Raw genomic sequence first — 18,944 nt, forward strand, 5'->3', positions numbered from 1 at the left:
CATTTGCGCTTGCGCACTGTCTCCTGGTGGGGGTCCTTGAGGACGAAGGCTTAGTAGTCTCCCTCAGTCTGAACTTTTCACCTTCACTCTTTCCACAGACTCAGTCATGTCTGGAGTTTCTTCCAAACCAAAAGCCAGGACAGATCCAGTTTTCCAATCTCAAGGCACAGATGTTCGCATACCAGTGTCTTCTTATCAGCACACAGAGCATCCCAGGTCCACCTTATCAGTACTAAGGGCCTAATTTGCAAAGTCATCCTGTGAAGCTCCTCTTTGTACATACAATGAGAGTTTTAATTACTCTCAGTTTTCCATATCCAATTAATCTAGTTATTTCTAAGCTTTCTATCAGACTCCATCACCACTTGCTCATCTCCAGGATTAAATCACTCCTGGCCAGTTTGTAGCTGTTAATTCTTGTGGTAACGTTGTCGTTCAGCTCTTCTGTTAATTTTAATGGATCCTGCAACTCGCTAGGGGCTGTGTAGGTGATCAGCCGTTTTGCTTGGTCTGCCAGTCCCAGGGAAGCCCTCACGACTGCCCCGAGCCAGACCGGGGAGCCCGCAGGGTGCCACCAGGCTGTCCGGCGCCCGCTGGCGCCCAGGGTTTGTCCCCGCCCCGACCGGCACCCGCCGAGCGCCTCGCAGCGCCCCCGGCCGCGGCCCGGGCACCCCGCGGCGGCTGCCCCCGGCTCCCGGCGGGGCGTGGGGCGCAGCAGGCCGCGCCCGCGGCCCGAGCATGCTCTGTGGCGGCGGCCGGGGCGCCGGGGCTGGCGTTGGCCCCAGGGCGCTGCGAGCCCGCGGCCGCTGCCAGACGCGGCGCCGGGGAGGCACCGCACCGCACCGCTCCGCTCCTTCCCCATGGGCAGCCGGGCGGCGGACGGCGCGGGGAGCGCGCAGCCCCCAGGTGGGAAGCGAGGGGCGCCCCGCGTTTCTCCGCCGGCGGCACGGCCGGGGCCGGGGGGCGGCTGCGGCGCCGCAGGCTCTGCCTGCCCGGGCCGGGCCGCTCCGCAGCGCCGGGAGCCCGCGCTGGGGCAGGGAGCGGCGTGCGGGCGTCGGGCTCGGTCCTGCGCGGGCTGAGCCCCGCCGTGCCCAGCGCGGCGGCCCCGAGAGCTGCGGCTCGCACCGCCGGCGGGCGCGGGGCCGGGGCAGCCCCGCCACAGCCCGTGCCTGCGGGGGGGGCCGAGGGGCGGCTGCGGGCTGCGCCGCCCGGGGAGGGGGGTGCTGCCGGTACGGCGGAGCCTGCGCTCCTGCGTGGGGAAAGCGAGTGGCACGCGGCGCTGAATTCCCCGGAGCCGGGAGGTACAACTGTGTGCGGATCGTAGTTTTCAAACCCGATCTGCAAACTGTGTTTCCCTCTATCAGCGTATATTTTTTCCCCCTTTTTCTTTTGTATCTGAAGAAGGTGACGTGCCAGAAGCACTTGCCGAGGAATCAAGAAGGTTTACCAGGGAACAGCTGTTTACAATGGTTGCAACTGCTTCTATAAACTTCAGTTCAATGATATGCTATTCAATCCTTGGACCCTTTTTCCCTGCAGAGGTAAACAAACAATTTAGCCAGCTATTCTTTAGTGTATTTTGCATGTTGAAACTTCTAAAAAGATCTTGAACACCATGGGACCTATATGGCTGGCTGTAAGCTCTGAGTTAGATGTTTCATTTGTCGGAATTCGTAGTGGTAGCCTGATGCTGGCTAAGATAGATTAGAGTGTATATAAAGGTGACCTGGCTTCTGCCCATGGACTAATTTCATCTTCCCTGTGGCTGTGGAGGAGACAGCAAACTAATGATAAAAGATAGAAATTGAAATGGATGCTTGGAGAAGTGAAAGTTTTTTGCCCAGTGTTGCATAGCAGTTTGGTAGTAGAGCTGAGATTAAAACTCTGTCCAAGTCCTGACTTGCATTTCAGTGCTGTAGCCACTCAAGGACTTTTTATTTGTGGCTACCTCTCTGTTAATTCATACTGGGCCATCGTTCACTGACTTAAACTTCCTGACTTAGCAACTGGACGGGAAAAAAAATAATCTCTGCTTATGCTGAGTGAATACAATGTTTAAACATAGGGTGAAAAAAATGGTCATGCCATCTTTGCAGCAGAAGTCCATTTCTCTCATGACCAAGTTGTTCCCAAGTATTAACAAAGAAATGTTAAAATTATTTGTACTCTGAATATTTCTATATACTGCTTGTACCTAGTAAGTGTACTTTGCCAATTGCTTAAGTGGAAAATTTGCCTGGTGCTTGTTAGAGGGAGGCGTGATACAGTGAAGATAACGGATACCTCTGTTCACTGCCCTCTCACATGGCAGAGATCAAAGCTCTGTTAGCTCCATTGCACACCAGCTGAAGCCACCTGTATAAAGTCTGGTTACCTGTTCAGTAGTTCAGCAAACAGCACAGTGTTTCCATTCATTGAGGAATGAATGTTGCTTTTCCCTTGATTACATATAGCTTAAATAGAAGTGCAACATGTCTTTAAATTGCTGTGTTGTTACTTTATGAGCCCCTAATACCTTTGAGAAAGGAAATTGCTTTCTAACTGCACTAACAGAGAATTAAAAAAATTCAAATGTACAAGACATGAGTGTTACTCATCTCACAGATTTGCCTCTGTCTTTACATAGCTGTGATCTTTTTTACAGGCAGAAAAAAAAGGTGCCAGTAACACCATTGTTGGCCTGATTTTTGGATGCTTTGCTTTGGTCAATTTCTGGACTTCTTTAATCTTGGGAAATTATGTAAGTTGAATAGAAGCTGTAACTTATTTCTGTGATGATGCAGGTTGGTACGTGAAAATAGTTCTCTAAGGCTGAGAAAAGAGATGTCTCTTCAGTAGCAGTCCTGCAGGCTTGTGTCTACAGTAACTGCAGCCTGGCCAGCCAGTCTGAAGCTGATCTAAGTCTTGTCAGTACGACTTAAAAATTACTCTTCTACAGTTCTTGAGGGTAACATAGGGTGGCGGACATGCAGATGTTTTGTTTCTCTGGTTAATTGTTCTGTTTGCTTGAGAGTAATCTGCTGATCACTTCACCTATTACCTCCTTTCCCCCACCCCCCATTTTATTTATTGCACTTACATATTCTGTTTGTCTTTGGCAATGTTCTTAATGTGTTTTGGTTTGGTTTTGGTTTTTTTCCAGTTAGCTGCACTCCTACGTTTCTGGTATGTTGTCTTTTTTCCTTAACATTTCCTCCTGTTATGACTCTCTGCTGCTTAATTTGGTTTCCCCTTATATTTCATTATACAGCAATATGACATAAATGTCTCCAGTTCTTGCGACTTCAGTTTTCCCACAGGTCCAGGATTTTTCTTATGCTGGAGGAATTGCAAATAAATTATATAGCAGTTTGTTTATATGCTGGAGCACAGCTGTCTGTGCATTTTTGGCTACAGCTGCTCAGGATCATACCCTGAGTTGGGGCTGCTTCAGTGTCATGGTCTGCTCTTTCTTTGGCTGGGCAGTCTCTTTGCTGACTCCATGGTGAATGATTTTCTTTGGTGCTGTGTGGCTCTTAAAGGTGTCACACCAGTGCCATCAGTAAGTTCTATCTCAGTGCCTGTATCGGCATTTACCTATGTCGCAACCCTCACCAAGTACTTTGGAGGGCAGAGGGTGTGCACTCCGTCCTCACTGCAGACAGGTGAAGTGATCACCAATAGAGGTGGACAGTCCAGCAATCAGAAATCCTGAGGATTTCAGTGGAACTTGCCAAAATATGGGCTTTAGTAATAATGGCTGAAATGCAGGGACTTTGTCCAGGCCCGAACAAGAAAAGAATCTGAAATACCCGCTGTCCTTAGGGGAAGTTACAGCATGGAACTGGAAGCTCAGATGTACTTTGTTATGGGATTGAGTTAGCTTTATGGCAGTGCCTCTTGTCCTTCACCCTGGTGGTGGAGTCTGAAATGAAGGAAGGGGGGGTCCTTTCCCTGGTAAGGAATGGGGAAGCCTGAAGCTACTGTCCTTCCTATGCTAAACCTTTGTGCTATTAAAGGTTGTGATAAATTTGCTTTAAAATCAGCTTCCAATGACTCTCCTTAGCCATATATGTGACAGGTATTGCTGACTTGGTGTCACTGACAGTGCTGGAGGTGGAACGTATTATTTTCTGTTTGTTTATAATGAGGAATGCTGCTGTAACCTGCTGCTCTGCAGAAGCTGCAGCGCACTGCTGTGAAATAGTTAACTGCACCATTGTCTTACTGAACTGGGTTAAGTCACTTAACCGTTCAGAATATTTTTAGGTTCAGTATTGCATGAAGGCACACTGGCAGGAGCAGTGTCTCCAGATCTTTTAGTTACATATGCTATGAACTGCCCATAACGTTTTGATTTCTTAACAGTAACTTACTTTGAAAGATTTTTGATCTAGACTTGAAATAATGACATGTAAAAATGGTGTTTAATTTACAGCTTACACATATTGGAGCAAAATTCATGTTTGTGGCAGGGATGTTTGTTTCAGGATGTGTGACCATTCTGTTTGGGTGAGTAGTTTTTGTTGGGTTTGTTGCGTATGTCGTCTTATCATTTTCATTCATGTGCAAAGGTGGACACAAAACAAAACTGGAAACTCTTGGGCATCTTCTGGGCGTTGGTTAGGTCACCTAACTTTTTGCATCTTTTTTATCTATCCTTTGTAAAGCAGAATGAACACTTCTGTCTTTCAGAAGGTTTCAAAGCCTGTTTATTACTTTGAGAGCAAAGGAGGAAGGTTCTATGTATTTAAGTAACTACTATAGTTCATGAACAGCAAGAAGTCTAAGTGCAGCAATAAGGGAACTATTTATGCATGATGTTTTAATTATTCTTTTCTTAAAAATATTGAGTGCAAATGAGAAGCTTTGCCTGGCAGGCAGAGAGGCCAAGACACTAATCTTAGTAAAATAAAAGTTTTATTAACAGTGAAGGAAGCTCTTAATAGGTAGTTGTAACTCATTGCATCTGTCTCCTTGCACAGTTGCTTGGGAAAGCTATGAAATAGCACAGAAGATGGCAATGGAGTTTTTTACAGGTTAGGTTTTTCATACTTTTTTCACCACCAAAGAAAGGGGAAAAGGAGAAAGCTGCCAGAAATATTTTGGTAAAGTTTGAGTGACTTCACTGGTAAGATTCAAAAAGATGTGGCAATAGAAAGCATTGAGTGTCTTGTAACTGTGTCCTTTAATGAGTAAGAAGTGATGCTCCAGGGCCTTTAATAGATGACTTGTTGCATCTTGAGAGATCTCCATTTACTGAGCATGATTCTTTTTTTTCAGAATGCTGGACAAGGTGCCAAGTGGACCTATATTCATTGGTTTGTGCTTTTTAGTAAGAGCTATGGATGCAGTAGGTTTTGCAGCAGCAATGACAGCATCATTTTCAATCCTTGCAAAAGCATTTCCCAATAATATAGCTACTGTCCTGGTAAGTGCAAAAACTTGTGTTAAAGCTGAATACCCACAAAATGATAAATTGCCAGTAGGCAGCCTAAAACTGGGAGGAGAAAACCTGCTGTCTTGCGCAGGCGTATTTGAAATTGTGATGTAATGTTTGTAGTCTAGAATCACAATCCTATAACAAATTTAGAACTATAAAGCAAGCAGTGTGTATTAGTTGCTTATGTTTTGAAGACAGCTGACCATTGACGGCAGTAGTTACCTCTTCAATTGAAATCAGACTATCAAAACACTAATACAGCTTTTAGTGACTACTTCTACATGGATTTTAAGAATCGATGTGGATATATTCAAGAAATTTGATTAATTCATTCAAATAGTATTGATTTAAATGACTGAAAGATGCAAAACTGGAAACAATTTTGATTTCATTTTTTTAATCTATTGATAAAAGTGATGCATTTCTCTATGAGAAATACATAGAGGAGACATAGTGGAGAGCTAGAACTTCTGGAAATCTGGAGGGCACTGTTCCTGGTCATCAATGATTAATTTCAACCGGAGATATCCTTATTTAGTCAGTTTTTGTGGTGCCAGGGAAAAAAGTTTTGTATTTAATAAAATGCTGCTTTCTGTTTCTCTTTTTCAATAAATTATAGTTTCAATTCAAATACAGACTGACAGAAATAACTGGTTTAAATTTTAATGAGTGAACAAATGTTAGAACGCCCTTCAGAACATTTAATAAAATCAGAAAGGTTGATGCTTTTATTAATATTGTTGTTAAGCTGTATAGTTACTGTATAAATAAATGCCTATAAGAATATGACCTCATAACTAGCAAAAACTAGTAAATTGTATGAACAGTGAGGAGCTGGCAGTTTCTTTGGAAAGCAGGTTACATATTGTTAAGGGTGTTTTGGATTTATTCAGTCAATAAAGTTAAAGTTTCCTGTTTGTAAATTTAAAGATGTAATTTAAATCAGTCCGTCAAGTAATTCTGACTTAAAGGCACTTAGTTATCTGTCTTATAATCAGACTTTAAAATAAATGAAATTCTGTGGTGGCAGCACAATAAACACGATGCATAGTTGAAAATGGTATGTGATAATGAAGATCACCTCAAGACCACCATCAGAAATGCTACACAGCTATGGTTTGGCAGCTACCTATGTTTAAAATCTAGAAAGGGTCTGTCAGAAGACAGATCTCTTTTAAATGTTGATCTGTTTGCTATATTTTATACTAATATCTTGTTCTGCATGAGAGTAAAACCTCTTCAAATTCATTCATGTAGACTTACTGTCCTTAAATAGACATGATGGAGAGTTCTTGTTACTGTGAGCTCTGCTCATGGTGGCTGCAGAGGCAGGAGGCAGAAGACAGAGCTGATTAGTGGAAGCAAGGTGCATCTTAGGGTAAAATCATATGGCCTGAAGGAATGGAAGAGGTGTTTTTAGCCTTGCTTTCCATTGCCCATCTTAATAGTGCTAGATACTGAAAAGCACTTTCCCTCTCCTTACCCTTTTGGTACCAGTTTTTGGCCCACCTTTTACCCTTTGGGTACCCTAGAGAATGTATGGGGAAGTTATTAAATGTAGACATAATCAGCCTTGTTGGAGAGGGGAATTCAGCATTTGTCAACGTGATCCATCCCGCTGTTGGAGGAGGTATGGACTTCAGAACACAAGCGATATTACTTTTCTTACAGTATCAGGTTTGCCTTGTTCTTCTCGATCTGTAATAATGCAATGACACAGCCTCCCCCTGCCCCCCAATAGTTCATTCACTTAGAAGGGCTAAATGATGTACAGCCTGATTTGAATTGAAGTCTCACCAATCATAAATATTTTTAATGTATGTTTGATGAGCAACACAAGTAAAAGCATTATTTGGATGCGGTTAACTCATGGGCGTTCCATGTGCTGAAGTTTACCAAAATGTCTCAAATCTATCCAGAAATTTTGAAGACTTGCTAGTCATATGTTACTACTAGTTATTTCCTTTGCTAGGAAAGGAAGGGCTGTGACCCTGGGCTGACCTAGAGTGAAGAACTTGGCTATTGCTGACTGTGCCTGCTTTTGGGCCACTTGGCCACTGTGACTTGTATCAGTAAAACTAAAGATGGGAATGAATCCCTATACTATATCTGCATCCCAGAAGTTAGCAAAATGTTAATTGTAAGCAATTATTACCATCAGCTGTTAGTGGTGGTTTGAGTGTTGATTAATCAAGTGTTGGGGCAGATGTTAACAGTGGTGATTATAGTGTTGTAACACAAGATTTAAGTGTTTAAATTTATTAAATTGATATAATTAACTCAGATTACTTTGGCTATAATTTAATATTCTCTTTGCAAGTTCCCTGTCATTCCCTAGCATTTGTCAGTTATGGAGAGAAAGCTTTAACTTGGCACATGCAGCTCTTTGCATCCGATGATGACCCACCCAGGCAGGCTTGTTTGGGTCCTCCCCCTCAGGCTAAAGTGTAACAGCAGGTGGCAGAGATGATCACTTCAGCTTGAGTTGTCCAACAAATACTTTCCTAGCATGTCTTGCCTTAGGACTGAGATCTGTTAGGTGACAGCAGAGTGGCTAACGCTGCAGTACAGGTGGTTGCCTGAAGTGAAGCAAAAGAAGTGATGGTTGTTCATGCAGGCAACTGAAATTCCTTTTGCTATCCCACTTCGTGAAGGTCACTACCAGCAGTTATCCCCTGTAGTGATACAGTGCTTTTTTTCTTTTCACTAGCCTATGCTGTGCTGCACCTCAGAAAATGGCTTGCTTTTTATTGTTATGTTGGAGTTTCCCAGCTCTTTATCTTTTCATTTTCTTTTTAATCCTTTAGGGCAGCCTTGAAATTTTTACAGGACTTGGACTGGTGCTGGGTCCGCCTTTAGGTGGCTTTTTGTATCAATCGTTTGGTTATGAGGTTCCTTTCATTACACTGGGATGCGTAGTGTTGGTCTTGGTGCCTGTGAATATGTGCATATTATCAAAATATGGTAAGCATCCTTCCTCCTGTCTCCTTAAGTCACCTTAATTTCGCATATATTTAACTGTCCTTTAAAAAAATACCAGCTTCTGGAGTCTGGTCCAACTTGGAGGGCAAAGCTCCAGCTGAATTAACTTGTGATCTTGATCAGTCCCATGTTTTAATGTTACTCTAAATTAATGTGTGCAGATGGCCTGAAATGAATCCAACACCTCATGCCCATCTCTGCAAATACTAAGAACTCTGTGTGGAATTGAACTGAGATATATTTTTGTTTTCTTTTGTCTCGTTAGCTTCAGGGCTTATAAAGGGATCAGTTGTGTCTGCTTAGTATCAGTTTGTCATTGCAGCTAGTTGAAAAAAAGCTGGAGATAGGTTTTGCCTAAAACAAGAGAACTTGACGTATCTGAAGGATAAAACAGAATTACAGAGAGAACAAAAGGTGGTTGGGGTTTTTTGTACTGAATAATGCAGGTTCTGATTGAGAGGAAACAGCATTAAAGTTAATAAATGAGGGGTTTAACTGAAGTACTGGCGGTCAAATAAATTTGATAAAATTTTAGATGGACCTGCTTGGAGGGAAAGCTAGCTTAAAGATAAATCTTCACACAAGATCATATTTGCAAGGTTACAGTTATGTTAGTCTTTTCTAGAAAAAAACCCTAGTAACTTATTTTCAAAAACCTTTTTTCCTCTTAAATATGAAACCCTTGGAGAGTAACATCATATATAGTAGCTTTTAGAAGAAACTTCCAGTGGTTAACCATGTGCTGCTACTGCTGGCTTCCCCTCCACCTCCCCAAGCTTTGAAATTGTCTGGAGTCATGATGTTCCTAGCCGATTTTGAGACTACATTGAATAAATATTAGCTCTGAGCTGGTGGATGCTAATGAATGAACTTTTAGTTCTATGTATACTTTGAGACCACATTCTACTATTAAGGTACCAACAGCATCAGGAGGGGAGCCTGACTTAGAAATGACACCTAACCATGACACCTGAAAGAAGCTTCCTGTCTGGAGTACAAATTGAATGTGTAGGAAACCTGAATGACTAGTTGCTTAAAAATTCAGACAGATCTCAACTGATAAATAGTGATCTTTTTATTTTACTTCCAAAACATGCTTCTCTGGATATGAGCAGTTCATGCGTGTGTGCATGTTTTAAGTTGAGACAGATCCATGAGATTTTCATTGTATAAAGGCTAGTGGAGAAATAACTGTTTTTTCAGATAATTGGAATAGTACATGCTTTTGTTTCTTTCAGGTTGGGGATTTGCAATGTTGTAATCTAAATTGTGTACTTTTCTTCTTTTATTCACCTATCAAATTTGGTTTTTTTAACAAAAATAATATAGTGCATAATAGTCTACTATTGACTTTCATTTGTTCAATAACAAGAGTAATTGGACTAGAAAAAGCAAGTAATAGTGATTTCTAAAGCAGAATTTCAATCATGAGCTTATGCTGCTGAAAATAATGCACTTCCTCCCTGCCCCCCTTCTCTTAAAACAGATTCAGTCCCTAGCAAGGACTCCTTCTGGAAACTCATTCTTCTGCCGAAAGTCTTACTGCTCTGTCTTATTATATTTTCTCTAAGTGCATGCTTGGGCTTTTTGGATCCCACGATGTCTCTATTTATCCTAAAAAAGGTAAGTCCTGTTAACAAGCAGGGAAGTCTTTACTTGCTAAATAGTAAATAACTGGTTATAGATGTGGTTTAAATATCCTAAACAAAATTAAGCCTTATCCAATCACACCGCTTTCATTAACTGGTTTCCAAATGACATTTTTTTTCACAGTACTGACAAACTACAGTTTCCATAGACACCATCTGTTGTCACTGGGTCTTAGTAACTTTGAGGAAATGTAAGGCCTTTAAAAATGCGCTTTTTCCACTTAATTGGCTTTCAGCTGCAGAGTACCTTCTCCACACAGGGCATGGCAGCTGGTTTTGTGAACAAGGGACTCTTTCCTCCTTTCTGAAAGCAAATTCTGTAAAACTGCAACAGTCACTGACAGCGTTGTATCTCTTGATACGGACATTGTTTTCGTGGACGTGATGTCACAGCTCCACGTTCTCCTACAACAATGCCAAAATGTAGTTTAAATTTAGTAGTTTTAATTTAACTGACTTCTTCACTCATTAAAAAGGCAAATGCCATTTCATTTATTTATTTTTTACATATTTTAATATTTATTGATTTGTTTCCTACCTAATTTTATTTTCCTCATGGTGTTTAAGGTAATGATTTTGAAGTAAACAGATTAAGATTTTATTACTGTGTGTAATTAAGCAATGCTTTTTGAGTTGTTTGTTTATTAATTGTTTTTCCAGGGAATAGCATTTCACAGGTGGTTGTGCTCCTACTTTTTGTCTGTTTAGTCCAGTACTTAAAGCACTCATCCAGGGTGAAGGAGGCTTAGTGCTGATGTCTTCCATCATTGGAGGTGTGAACGCACACCGTCCGTCACCCAGGAGGGATCTGTAATTATCCCAGTGTAGAATATTGTGCACTTAGGTGGCTCTTCTGCTTTCCCTCTGCTCTGTGCTAACAGATACTTGCTGTTGAAGGGCTGTAGCCTCCTAGGCAGTGTATGGCATATGGCAAGGAAATAGTGAATATTTATGTAGTCTGTGCCACATGGAACATCTTGGAATACCTTCTGCCTGATAGTTAAGGCACTCATTTGAGAAACTGGTATGCTTTTGGTTCATTACACGTTTTGTTTCAATACAGAAATTTGACTCTGCCTTAGGAAAATGTAGACCTCAGCTTATCTGCAAAAAGCCTCTTATTCATTCTCATAAAAATCCTCCTTTTGTTGAAAAGCTAGCATTGTGTTTTGTGGCACTACTTACTTTTAAGATGCACTGATTAGCAGTGGATGACTACAGTATTTATGCTTTTTTAAATGGAAATAAAATTGAAGATTGGAGAGGTAAAGACTAAATCCATCTAAATTTCAGTGTCTGAAGTATCTGTTTCAAATGTGCCAGATACTAATGGTAGAATCCAGTGTGCTGGTGTAGGGACATCCCATAGTGTTTCCTCCTGAGATTATTTAGGCTTTATCTGAGTACAGTTGTGCCCAGAGTTTTCACTCCATGCTTAGAAGTGGAAGTAAACTGGAGTTCTGCTGATGAATACTTAAATAGCCTCTGTATGGTATAAGTAAAATACTTAAAATCATGTATTTCAGTATTTTGACCTAAAATATGATTCTTGGATTGTCCTTTAACGGACATAGCATATATGGTTTGATGTTTTGGTTTTTGTTGTCTGTCTTTCCATAGTTCAAACTCCCAGCTGGTTATGTGGGCTTGGTATTCCTTGGTTTAGCACTCTCGTACTCCCTGTCTTCTCCCCTCCTTGGACTCCTAAGTGACAAACTGCCAGTGAGTACTACCCTACTGTTTGTACAGGGTTAGTAAAGCAGTCTGTGCATTTGGTTAAAACTGAATGATTTCCCATATTGAAGTGGTGGATATAGGCCTGGTACTGTAAGGAGATCTGTCGTTCAGGTCCTTGCACATACACCGAACACTGTCAACTTGAAGGTCTCTTTTTGCAAGGTCCAGGTAATACAAGAATGTCCAAAATAGTAAAGGATATTGGACAAGTGTCATGTAGTTGAAATGTGTTGAGCTTTTCCAGTGGACTAAGCCCAAGCTATTTCCAGCCAATATGGAATACAGAGTGGGAAAATGCATCCCAGTTACACGTGCTATTGACCACATCTAACGTTATCAGCTTTTGAGAAGAGGAGTAAAGATGTTCTAGTTAGATATATTGGCTTTGTTTCTTTAAAAATGTAACATCCAAATTAGAACAGCACACTGTCTGTGGTTCTTTAGCTCTTAAATGCACCTCAGAGAGACTTTAACAGTAATACACTTCAAATGGCCTGGTTGACAGCCACCACTAATTAATTGATCAAGGAAACCTACACTTTGAATGCTGTGTGTGAAGGACAGTGCCATTTTTCTGACATTTTTTTCCTGACACAAACTAACAGTGGCCTTTGTACATGAGAATTATATGCAATGCTACATGGTATTTCTTATACTAAGGAAGAGTAAGACCTAAAATACGTTGTTAATAGGGAAGCACCATTACTCAGTATCCTAAAGAAATCACTGTATTAAGCAGCTGCTGCCAGTGATTGCACTGGTGGTAAGGAAACATGAATTCAGTATTTCTTGATGGTGTTCAGAACTGGCAGAGAAATTGTGAATTCCCAGTTTGTGAGTAATGATGGTCTCTACGGGAGTTGTACTTTTCAGGAGATGAAGATTTAGAAGAGCGGTATTAGGAAAGGCAAAATAGTTACATTACAAATTCATGTCTTTAAAATACATACCTCTTCCTTTTCATTCACAGTACCTCAGGAAGTGGCTGCTGGTATCTGGAGGTTTGATGACAGCACTGTGCTTTTTCATGTTAGGACCTGCTCCTATACTGCACATTGAAAGGTACAGAACTGCCGCTTCTTCAGCCTGTCCCCTTATGTGATTTTTTTTGTGATAGCTGTCATGACCATATCATGTATATTCACAGATCTATAATTAGCACCTCTGACCATGAAACAGAATTTTTTAACTTCTAACATGTGAATACAAATGTAAAGCAGTGGAAGCGTCTGAAAATGGAAATTTTACAGCTTTGTAAAACAGATCCTTTTCCTTTGCTTTTTACTGTTACTGTGTTTGCTCACATTAATGTGAGTGGTGGGAAGAGTGCTGCTTTTTATTTTTGTTTCTTCTCAATTCTGTAGCATTTCTAGTGCAGCAAAACAAAGTTCTTTTTTTGGCCTTATTTTTCAATTTTCTCTGTTTCATCAGTATTTCTTAACTCTGGGTTTTATTTGCATGGCTGTGCAGCAGTATTGATTTTTCCTCTCTTTGTATATAGTTTACTGAGGAAAATGCCAGATTATGCATGAATTATGCATTATGATTATTAATGCTTTGTTTTCAGCTGGCTAAGTAAAGACAACGTCTGTTGCACCTGAACACTGCATTACCATATCTCTCAAGTTAATTCAGAGCAAACCACTCTAGTATGTTTTCAAAACAGCTATACAGTCCTTTTATCTTAGGTTATGTACTCTGTTAAAGATGATGATAGGCTTGCTAATGTGCAGAATTAGTCAACTTCCTTCTAGACTTCTAATTTTTAAAGAAGATCATACATTTGAAACTGGTGAGGTAATATGTTAGAGCTGGTGAGAAAAAGAAATCAGTAAAATCTTCATCATTATTTTCTTTAACTAAGTCTATTTCATTATAATGTATTAGGCTACACAATTTTAGGTGCAAAATCCTTCACTTGTGCAACAAACCAAGCCTGGAGCTTGGACATAGGTATTGCCGAGTTAAGCTCATCTGTCTACCTCTTCTCTCTGTGTTCCTCTTAAAATTAACTGCATGTGATAAGGAAATAATTTGAGCACACGATTTTCAAATTATTTTACAAAGTCTTTTTTTAAGCATAGAATTGTATTTTTCAAGTCATAGCTTTCAGTTAAATTAGAATTCTTTTTGGCTTTAAGGAACCTAGTTTTCTGGTCAGTCACGGAGAGCTGATACAACAGCCTTCAGTCAGATGGGGTCCTTACTTGAAAAGATTCTTCAGCAGCTAACTTCTTTTAAATGCCTCTTTTTTTTTCAGTCAGCTGTGGATGTTTGTGCTAGTGCTGGTTTTGATTGGCTTTTCCCTTGGCATGAGCGCTATTCCAGTGTTTCCAGAGATACTACACTGTGCATAGTAAGTAACTGGGTCCAACAGGTCTTTCATGTTACCGACAGTAGGAAACTGCAACTAATTTTCAGGGGTGGATATGAAGTAGAATTTTGGCATGGCTATTACCGCCCTTTTTGAGGCAAAAGCAGTAACATTTAAATGCTTCCACTACTCTTTTGTCTTAGTTGTTTTTTGACTGAGAACCCCGGTCATTATACTCCAAATGTAATTTTCTAAATGTGTACCTCAGTACTGTGAACACGCTGAAGTCCATCAGACTTTGGGTCTCATAGCATGGGGTGACCTGCGCGTGGTTTCATATACATAGGATTTATTTCAGCTTCTGAGGACGATTAATAACAGTTTTCACTGGATTTTCAGACTGCATTGTCACTGCATTGTCTTTAGTAGCTGCACCTACAGGAGTCACACTTGCTTAGAGTGCACAGCCTGTGATGTGGCTTGGCAGTAACGACCTAGAAGGGTCTTGGTTTACTCTAGTTAATATGTTCCTTTTGGAACAAGGTCTTTCTGTCTTAAAAGTGACCCGTCACTGTTTTACACTTGCCATATGAAACATGGGGATTAAGTGATGGTGTGATGTTAGGAATCTTACTTGAAAGACATCAGAGATGAGTAGTGGCACTGCAGTCCTCCAGAGAGGCAGCAAAGAAGAAAGTACTGGGTAAACAGATATGATTCCACTGTAAACTTTTGCTTGTTAACTATTTATGTTGTGTGTAAGTTAAAAGGAGGGAAAAAACTATATAAGGGAAGGCTATAGACTGAGACACAATAATGTACTACTCTAACTGGTCTGTCTTTCTGCAGTGAGAATGGATTTGAAGAAGGTCTGAGTGTGCTGGGACTGGTGTCTGGGCTTTTCAATGCCATGTGGTCCCTTGGGTAGGTACACAGTCACCTTTTTGTAAGCATTTGGTTGTTTTATGCTACTGTCACATGAAAGCCTGATGCGTTACAACCAGAAGTCTTGCACTGCAGTCATTGTGTTGACCTTGATTCAAAAGGTTCTTGCTAAACAGATGCCTGGTGGACATATTAAAACAAAGCTTTTTACCCAACAAAGGAAATGGACTCTGAACTTATCTTCCCTGAAATGTATTGCCCTGCATATCAAAACACTTCAGTGATTAAGTGGATGTTAGCTTGCACTTCTGTGTGGTCATTTTTGTTGTCACTGAAGTATTTAATGCTTAATACAGGGAGAGGTGGACTATTAATTTTTTACTAAGCTAAGTCCATCCACATGGGATGGGCTAGAAGGTATCTGCTCCCGACTAATTCTGTTCTTCCTTTTTCATTTTCCACATTTCCTCCTTGTGTCTGGAATAGCATAAGGTAGAATCTCCTCTTCTCTTTCAGCCGTTATTTAAAGTCTGTGTTTGTGCATCTGTGTGTTTTACCCAGTGCTCGTCACAGAAATGAGTGGAAGGTGCTACTGGCTGAGTGACTCTTCAGAGTTGTCACTCAGTGGGAAGTGACAGTCCCCCTGTTGACAGCCACTTTCAGGATTTTTTTTTTATTTGTCCTTGTAGTCCTCTGTGGCTGCAGGCCAGTTTCAGTGGTACAAATTTGCATCATTTTTTCCAAGCTAACTGAAGTTCTAGCTGTTCATTTGGCATAGGGTTCAGTACAGATCTAAGTAGTATAAAGTTACCAAAGCGCAGCTTTATGCTGTTACCAAGCTTGGCTTTATGATGTGACTTGCTTCCAGGAAGTCTCTCGAGTTTTACAGAGTTTTGTCCCTTTCTATAGCAAGAGGCTGTATCGTGTAAGACCATTCATAAAGTGACAGCAGCTGCATAACCTTTCATGGCATTCTTCAGACAGGCATGAAGGTGCAGGGCAGTTACACACAGCTCAACCTTGCAGTGACTGTGTCTGTCACAGTGTGTCTCCCCACCTGTCTATATCCATCAGTCTTTTGTCTTGAAGTTTGGAAGGTTTACATTTTGAGGGAAGGGATGGGAGTTTAAATTTCTTTTATGATAGAATTGATCGGTGTAGATGCCCTGTTAGAACATGGTTCGTAATGGGGCCTCTAAGGTGTTCCAGATACAGAAAAGAGTGCATTCAGCTTTCTGATGTGGATCCTATTTCCAGCTGAGGAGGTAACTAAACAGGTTTGTTGGGGCCATGGCAAACAAAGCATTAATACTTATTGTGGATTATAGGAAAGTTAGGTCTGTAGAAGACAATCTTTTTGTTGACAAAGGAGAGAGAATCAATGGTGGGAGGCCACAAAATGCCATAAAAAAGTTCTCTGAGAATGTTATCCTTTTTGTTTGGGATACCAATACCTCATTTTGATTTGTGGCAGGGCATTTGCAGGTCCTACTTTGGGAGGATTTCTATATGAGAAGCTGGGTTTTGAATGGGCCTCAGCCATCCAAGGAGGATGGGCACTGTTAAGTGTAAGTAATTACACATTTTTTGCTTTTTATATCTATTGCAATTATGAGCTATTGAATAAGGTTATTATTACAATTGTAACTGACTGTTTCCTTAAAGGGTCTTGCAACTGGAATATTCTATATCACTGAGGCAACAAGAAGCAGGTATGCTGAGATATTTATTCTTTACTTTGCTTGTAGCCATATGAAGCAAGCCTTTGAAAGCTGTGCTTCCATTTTTTACTCGCTACCAATCTGATAATTGACAAGATGAGCATTAAAAATACTGCTTAAATACTTTGTATCCTTTCCTAAATCCCTACTGACCTGAACAGAGACCTAAACCAGGCAATGCCTGTTCTGCACAAGCAACAGGACTGTAGCATTGATGAGCAAACTCCACTGATGGTTCCTCTAGGAGGGTGTCTGTGATCTTGAAGTGGTTGGATGGTTGCGTCCAGAGAGTAGTGGTCAATGACTCAGTGTCTCTGGGTGGAGATCACTGATGAGTGGTGTCCCTCAGGGGTCGGTATTGGGACCGGTACTGTTTAATACCTTCACCACCACCAACAGTAGGATCGAGTGTATCCTCATCAGATCTGCAGGCGACACCAAGCTGAGTGGTGGTAATTGACGTGCCTGAGGGACCATTCAGAGGGGCCTCGACAAGCTGAAGAAGTGGGCCTGTGTGAACCTCCTGAGGTTCAACAAGGCCAAGTGCAAGGTCCTGCACCTGGGTCAGGGAAACCCCCGGTATCAATAGAGGCTGAGGGATGAATGGATTGAGAGCAGCCCTGCCGAGAATAACCTGGAGGGTACCAGTGGATGAAAAGCTGGACATGAAACCAGCAAGGTGCACTGACAAACCAGAAGGATAAACATATCCTGGGCCGCATCAAAAGAAGCATGGCCAGCAGGGTCAGGGGAGGTGATTCTGGCCCTCTGCTCTGGTGAGATCCTACCTGGAGTGCTGCATCCAGCTCTGGGACCCTCAGCACAGGAAAGACATGGACCTGTTGGAGCGAGTCTAGAGGAGAACTAGATCAGAGGGATGGAGCACCTCTTCTATGAGGAGAGGCTGAGAGTTGGGATTGTTTAGCCCGGAGAATAGAAGGCTCCAGGAAGACCTTATTGCAGCCTTTCAGTACTTGAAGAGGTCCTATAAGAAAGATGGGGACAGACTTTTTAGTAGGGCCTATTGTGATAGGACAAGGAGTAATGGTTTTAAAACTAAGAGAGGTTAGATTCATACTAGACATGAGGAAGAAATTTTTTATGAGAGTGGTGAAACACTGGAACAAGTTTCTCAGAGAGGTGGTAGATACCCCGTCCCTGGAAACATTTAAGGTCAGGTTGAATGGGGTTTTGAGCAACCTGATCTAGTTGAAGATGTCCCCAATTATTGCAGGGGAGGTTGGACTAGATGTCTTCTAAACGTGCCTTCCAACCCAAACCATTCTGTGAAATAATAGCCATAAAAGCAGTAGTACATGGTTCTGCACAATAGTGGGGAACCAAATCCAGTGATCCATGTAGCTATTTCAATGTAATGTGTGGCTTTTTTGCTGTAATGTTGATATTGCATAGAAGTATCTGAGGAATATTAAACCTGTTTCTTCCCTCCTGTTCTTTTCCTTGTGCAAACAGTACCAGTTCCAGCCTGCAAAATCCTGCTGGTAATAATGAAGAAAGAACTCATCTGATGGGCAGTGAAACATAGCCAGACATACTTTCAATTCTCTGTTTACTATTGTGGTTTAACCTAGTGTTGAGATGAGTGTTTCATTATTCTGGAGCTGGGATACGTGATCCCTTCGTGAACAACCAGTTGTGGTTTAGTTGTAGCTGCATTACTGTTTTGAAACACTAAACACTGACTGCCTTTCTTTCGGAAGTCCTCCGTGGATTGGCTGAAGTGATGAGTAACCCTCAGATGTCAGCCTGTTTAATTGTGTTCCATATACAGTGCACCACTGTATGTGAAGAGATACATTTTCAAATGTCTTGTTTCTATACTTGAGCCTGCTGTGCATTATTCTTGGGTAAAGCTACTATTTTGCTACCATGATTTTCTGTATTTTTTTAAAGAAAGTTCAGTATCTTGTAATACTTAAACTGATAACATAAAATGTTGAAACAGAATTTGAAATTACAAAGCATTAAGCACAATATTGTTTTCAATAAAGCAACTTTTTTCCTAAGTTTTGTGATTTTTCTTAGACAACAAGAGTCTAAAAGACTTTGTGTCTACCAGCACTTGTATTATCTCAAAAGTGGCTGAAAACAGAAGGCAAAAGTAACGAAAAGTTAGCATCTCTATACAGAATTAACTGATCTTTGGTCCTGGAGGAGACTTTGCATCATGTGTATGTATGTTTGTATTATATATGAGGACTCGGCTTGGTATG

At 41.2% G+C, this 18,944-nt stretch overlaps 1 protein-coding gene across 1 annotated transcript; it reads left to right on the plus strand.

Annotated features, from left to right (window-relative positions):
* The first annotated feature begins 756 nt into the window (after positions 1-756).
* Positions 757-18,737, plus strand: SLC18B1 (solute carrier family 18 member B1). Its single transcript, XM_040599192.1, has 14 exons — positions 757-906; positions 1,402-1,541; positions 2,645-2,740; positions 4,418-4,491; positions 5,263-5,410; positions 8,230-8,386; positions 9,891-10,027; positions 11,674-11,775; positions 12,761-12,852; positions 14,051-14,146; positions 14,954-15,028; positions 16,464-16,557; positions 16,655-16,701; positions 18,184-18,737. The coding sequence occupies exons 1-14, from the start codon at positions 861-863 to the stop codon at positions 18,254-18,256; spliced, it is 1,377 nt and encodes a 458-aa protein (XP_040455126.1). The 5' UTR covers positions 757-860; the 3' UTR covers positions 18,257-18,737.
* The last annotated feature ends 207 nt before the right edge of the window (positions 18,738-18,944 follow it).

This window comes from Falco naumanni, chromosome 6 (genome assembly GCF_017639655.2).
Source record: "Falco naumanni isolate bFalNau1 chromosome 6, bFalNau1.pat, whole genome shotgun sequence".
Lineage (NCBI taxonomy): Eukaryota > Metazoa > Chordata > Aves > Falconiformes > Falconidae > Falco > Falco naumanni.

What these genes read in the sequence shown, in the direction of transcription:
- SLC18B1 (XM_040599192.1), top strand. Translation starts at nt 861, where the DNA reads ATGGGCAGCCGGGCGGCGGACGGCGCGGGGAGCGCGCAGCCCCCAG. An exon ending in GAGGATGGGCACTGTTAAGT is followed by an intron (nt 16,558 to 16,654) that starts GTAAGTAATTAC and finishes GTTTCCTTAAAG; the next exon opens with GGTCTTGCAACTGGAATATT. An exon ending in ACTGAGGCAACAAGAAGCAG is followed by an intron (nt 16,702 to 18,183) that starts GTATGCTGAGAT and finishes TTGTGCAAACAG; the next exon opens with TACCAGTTCCAGCCTGCAAA.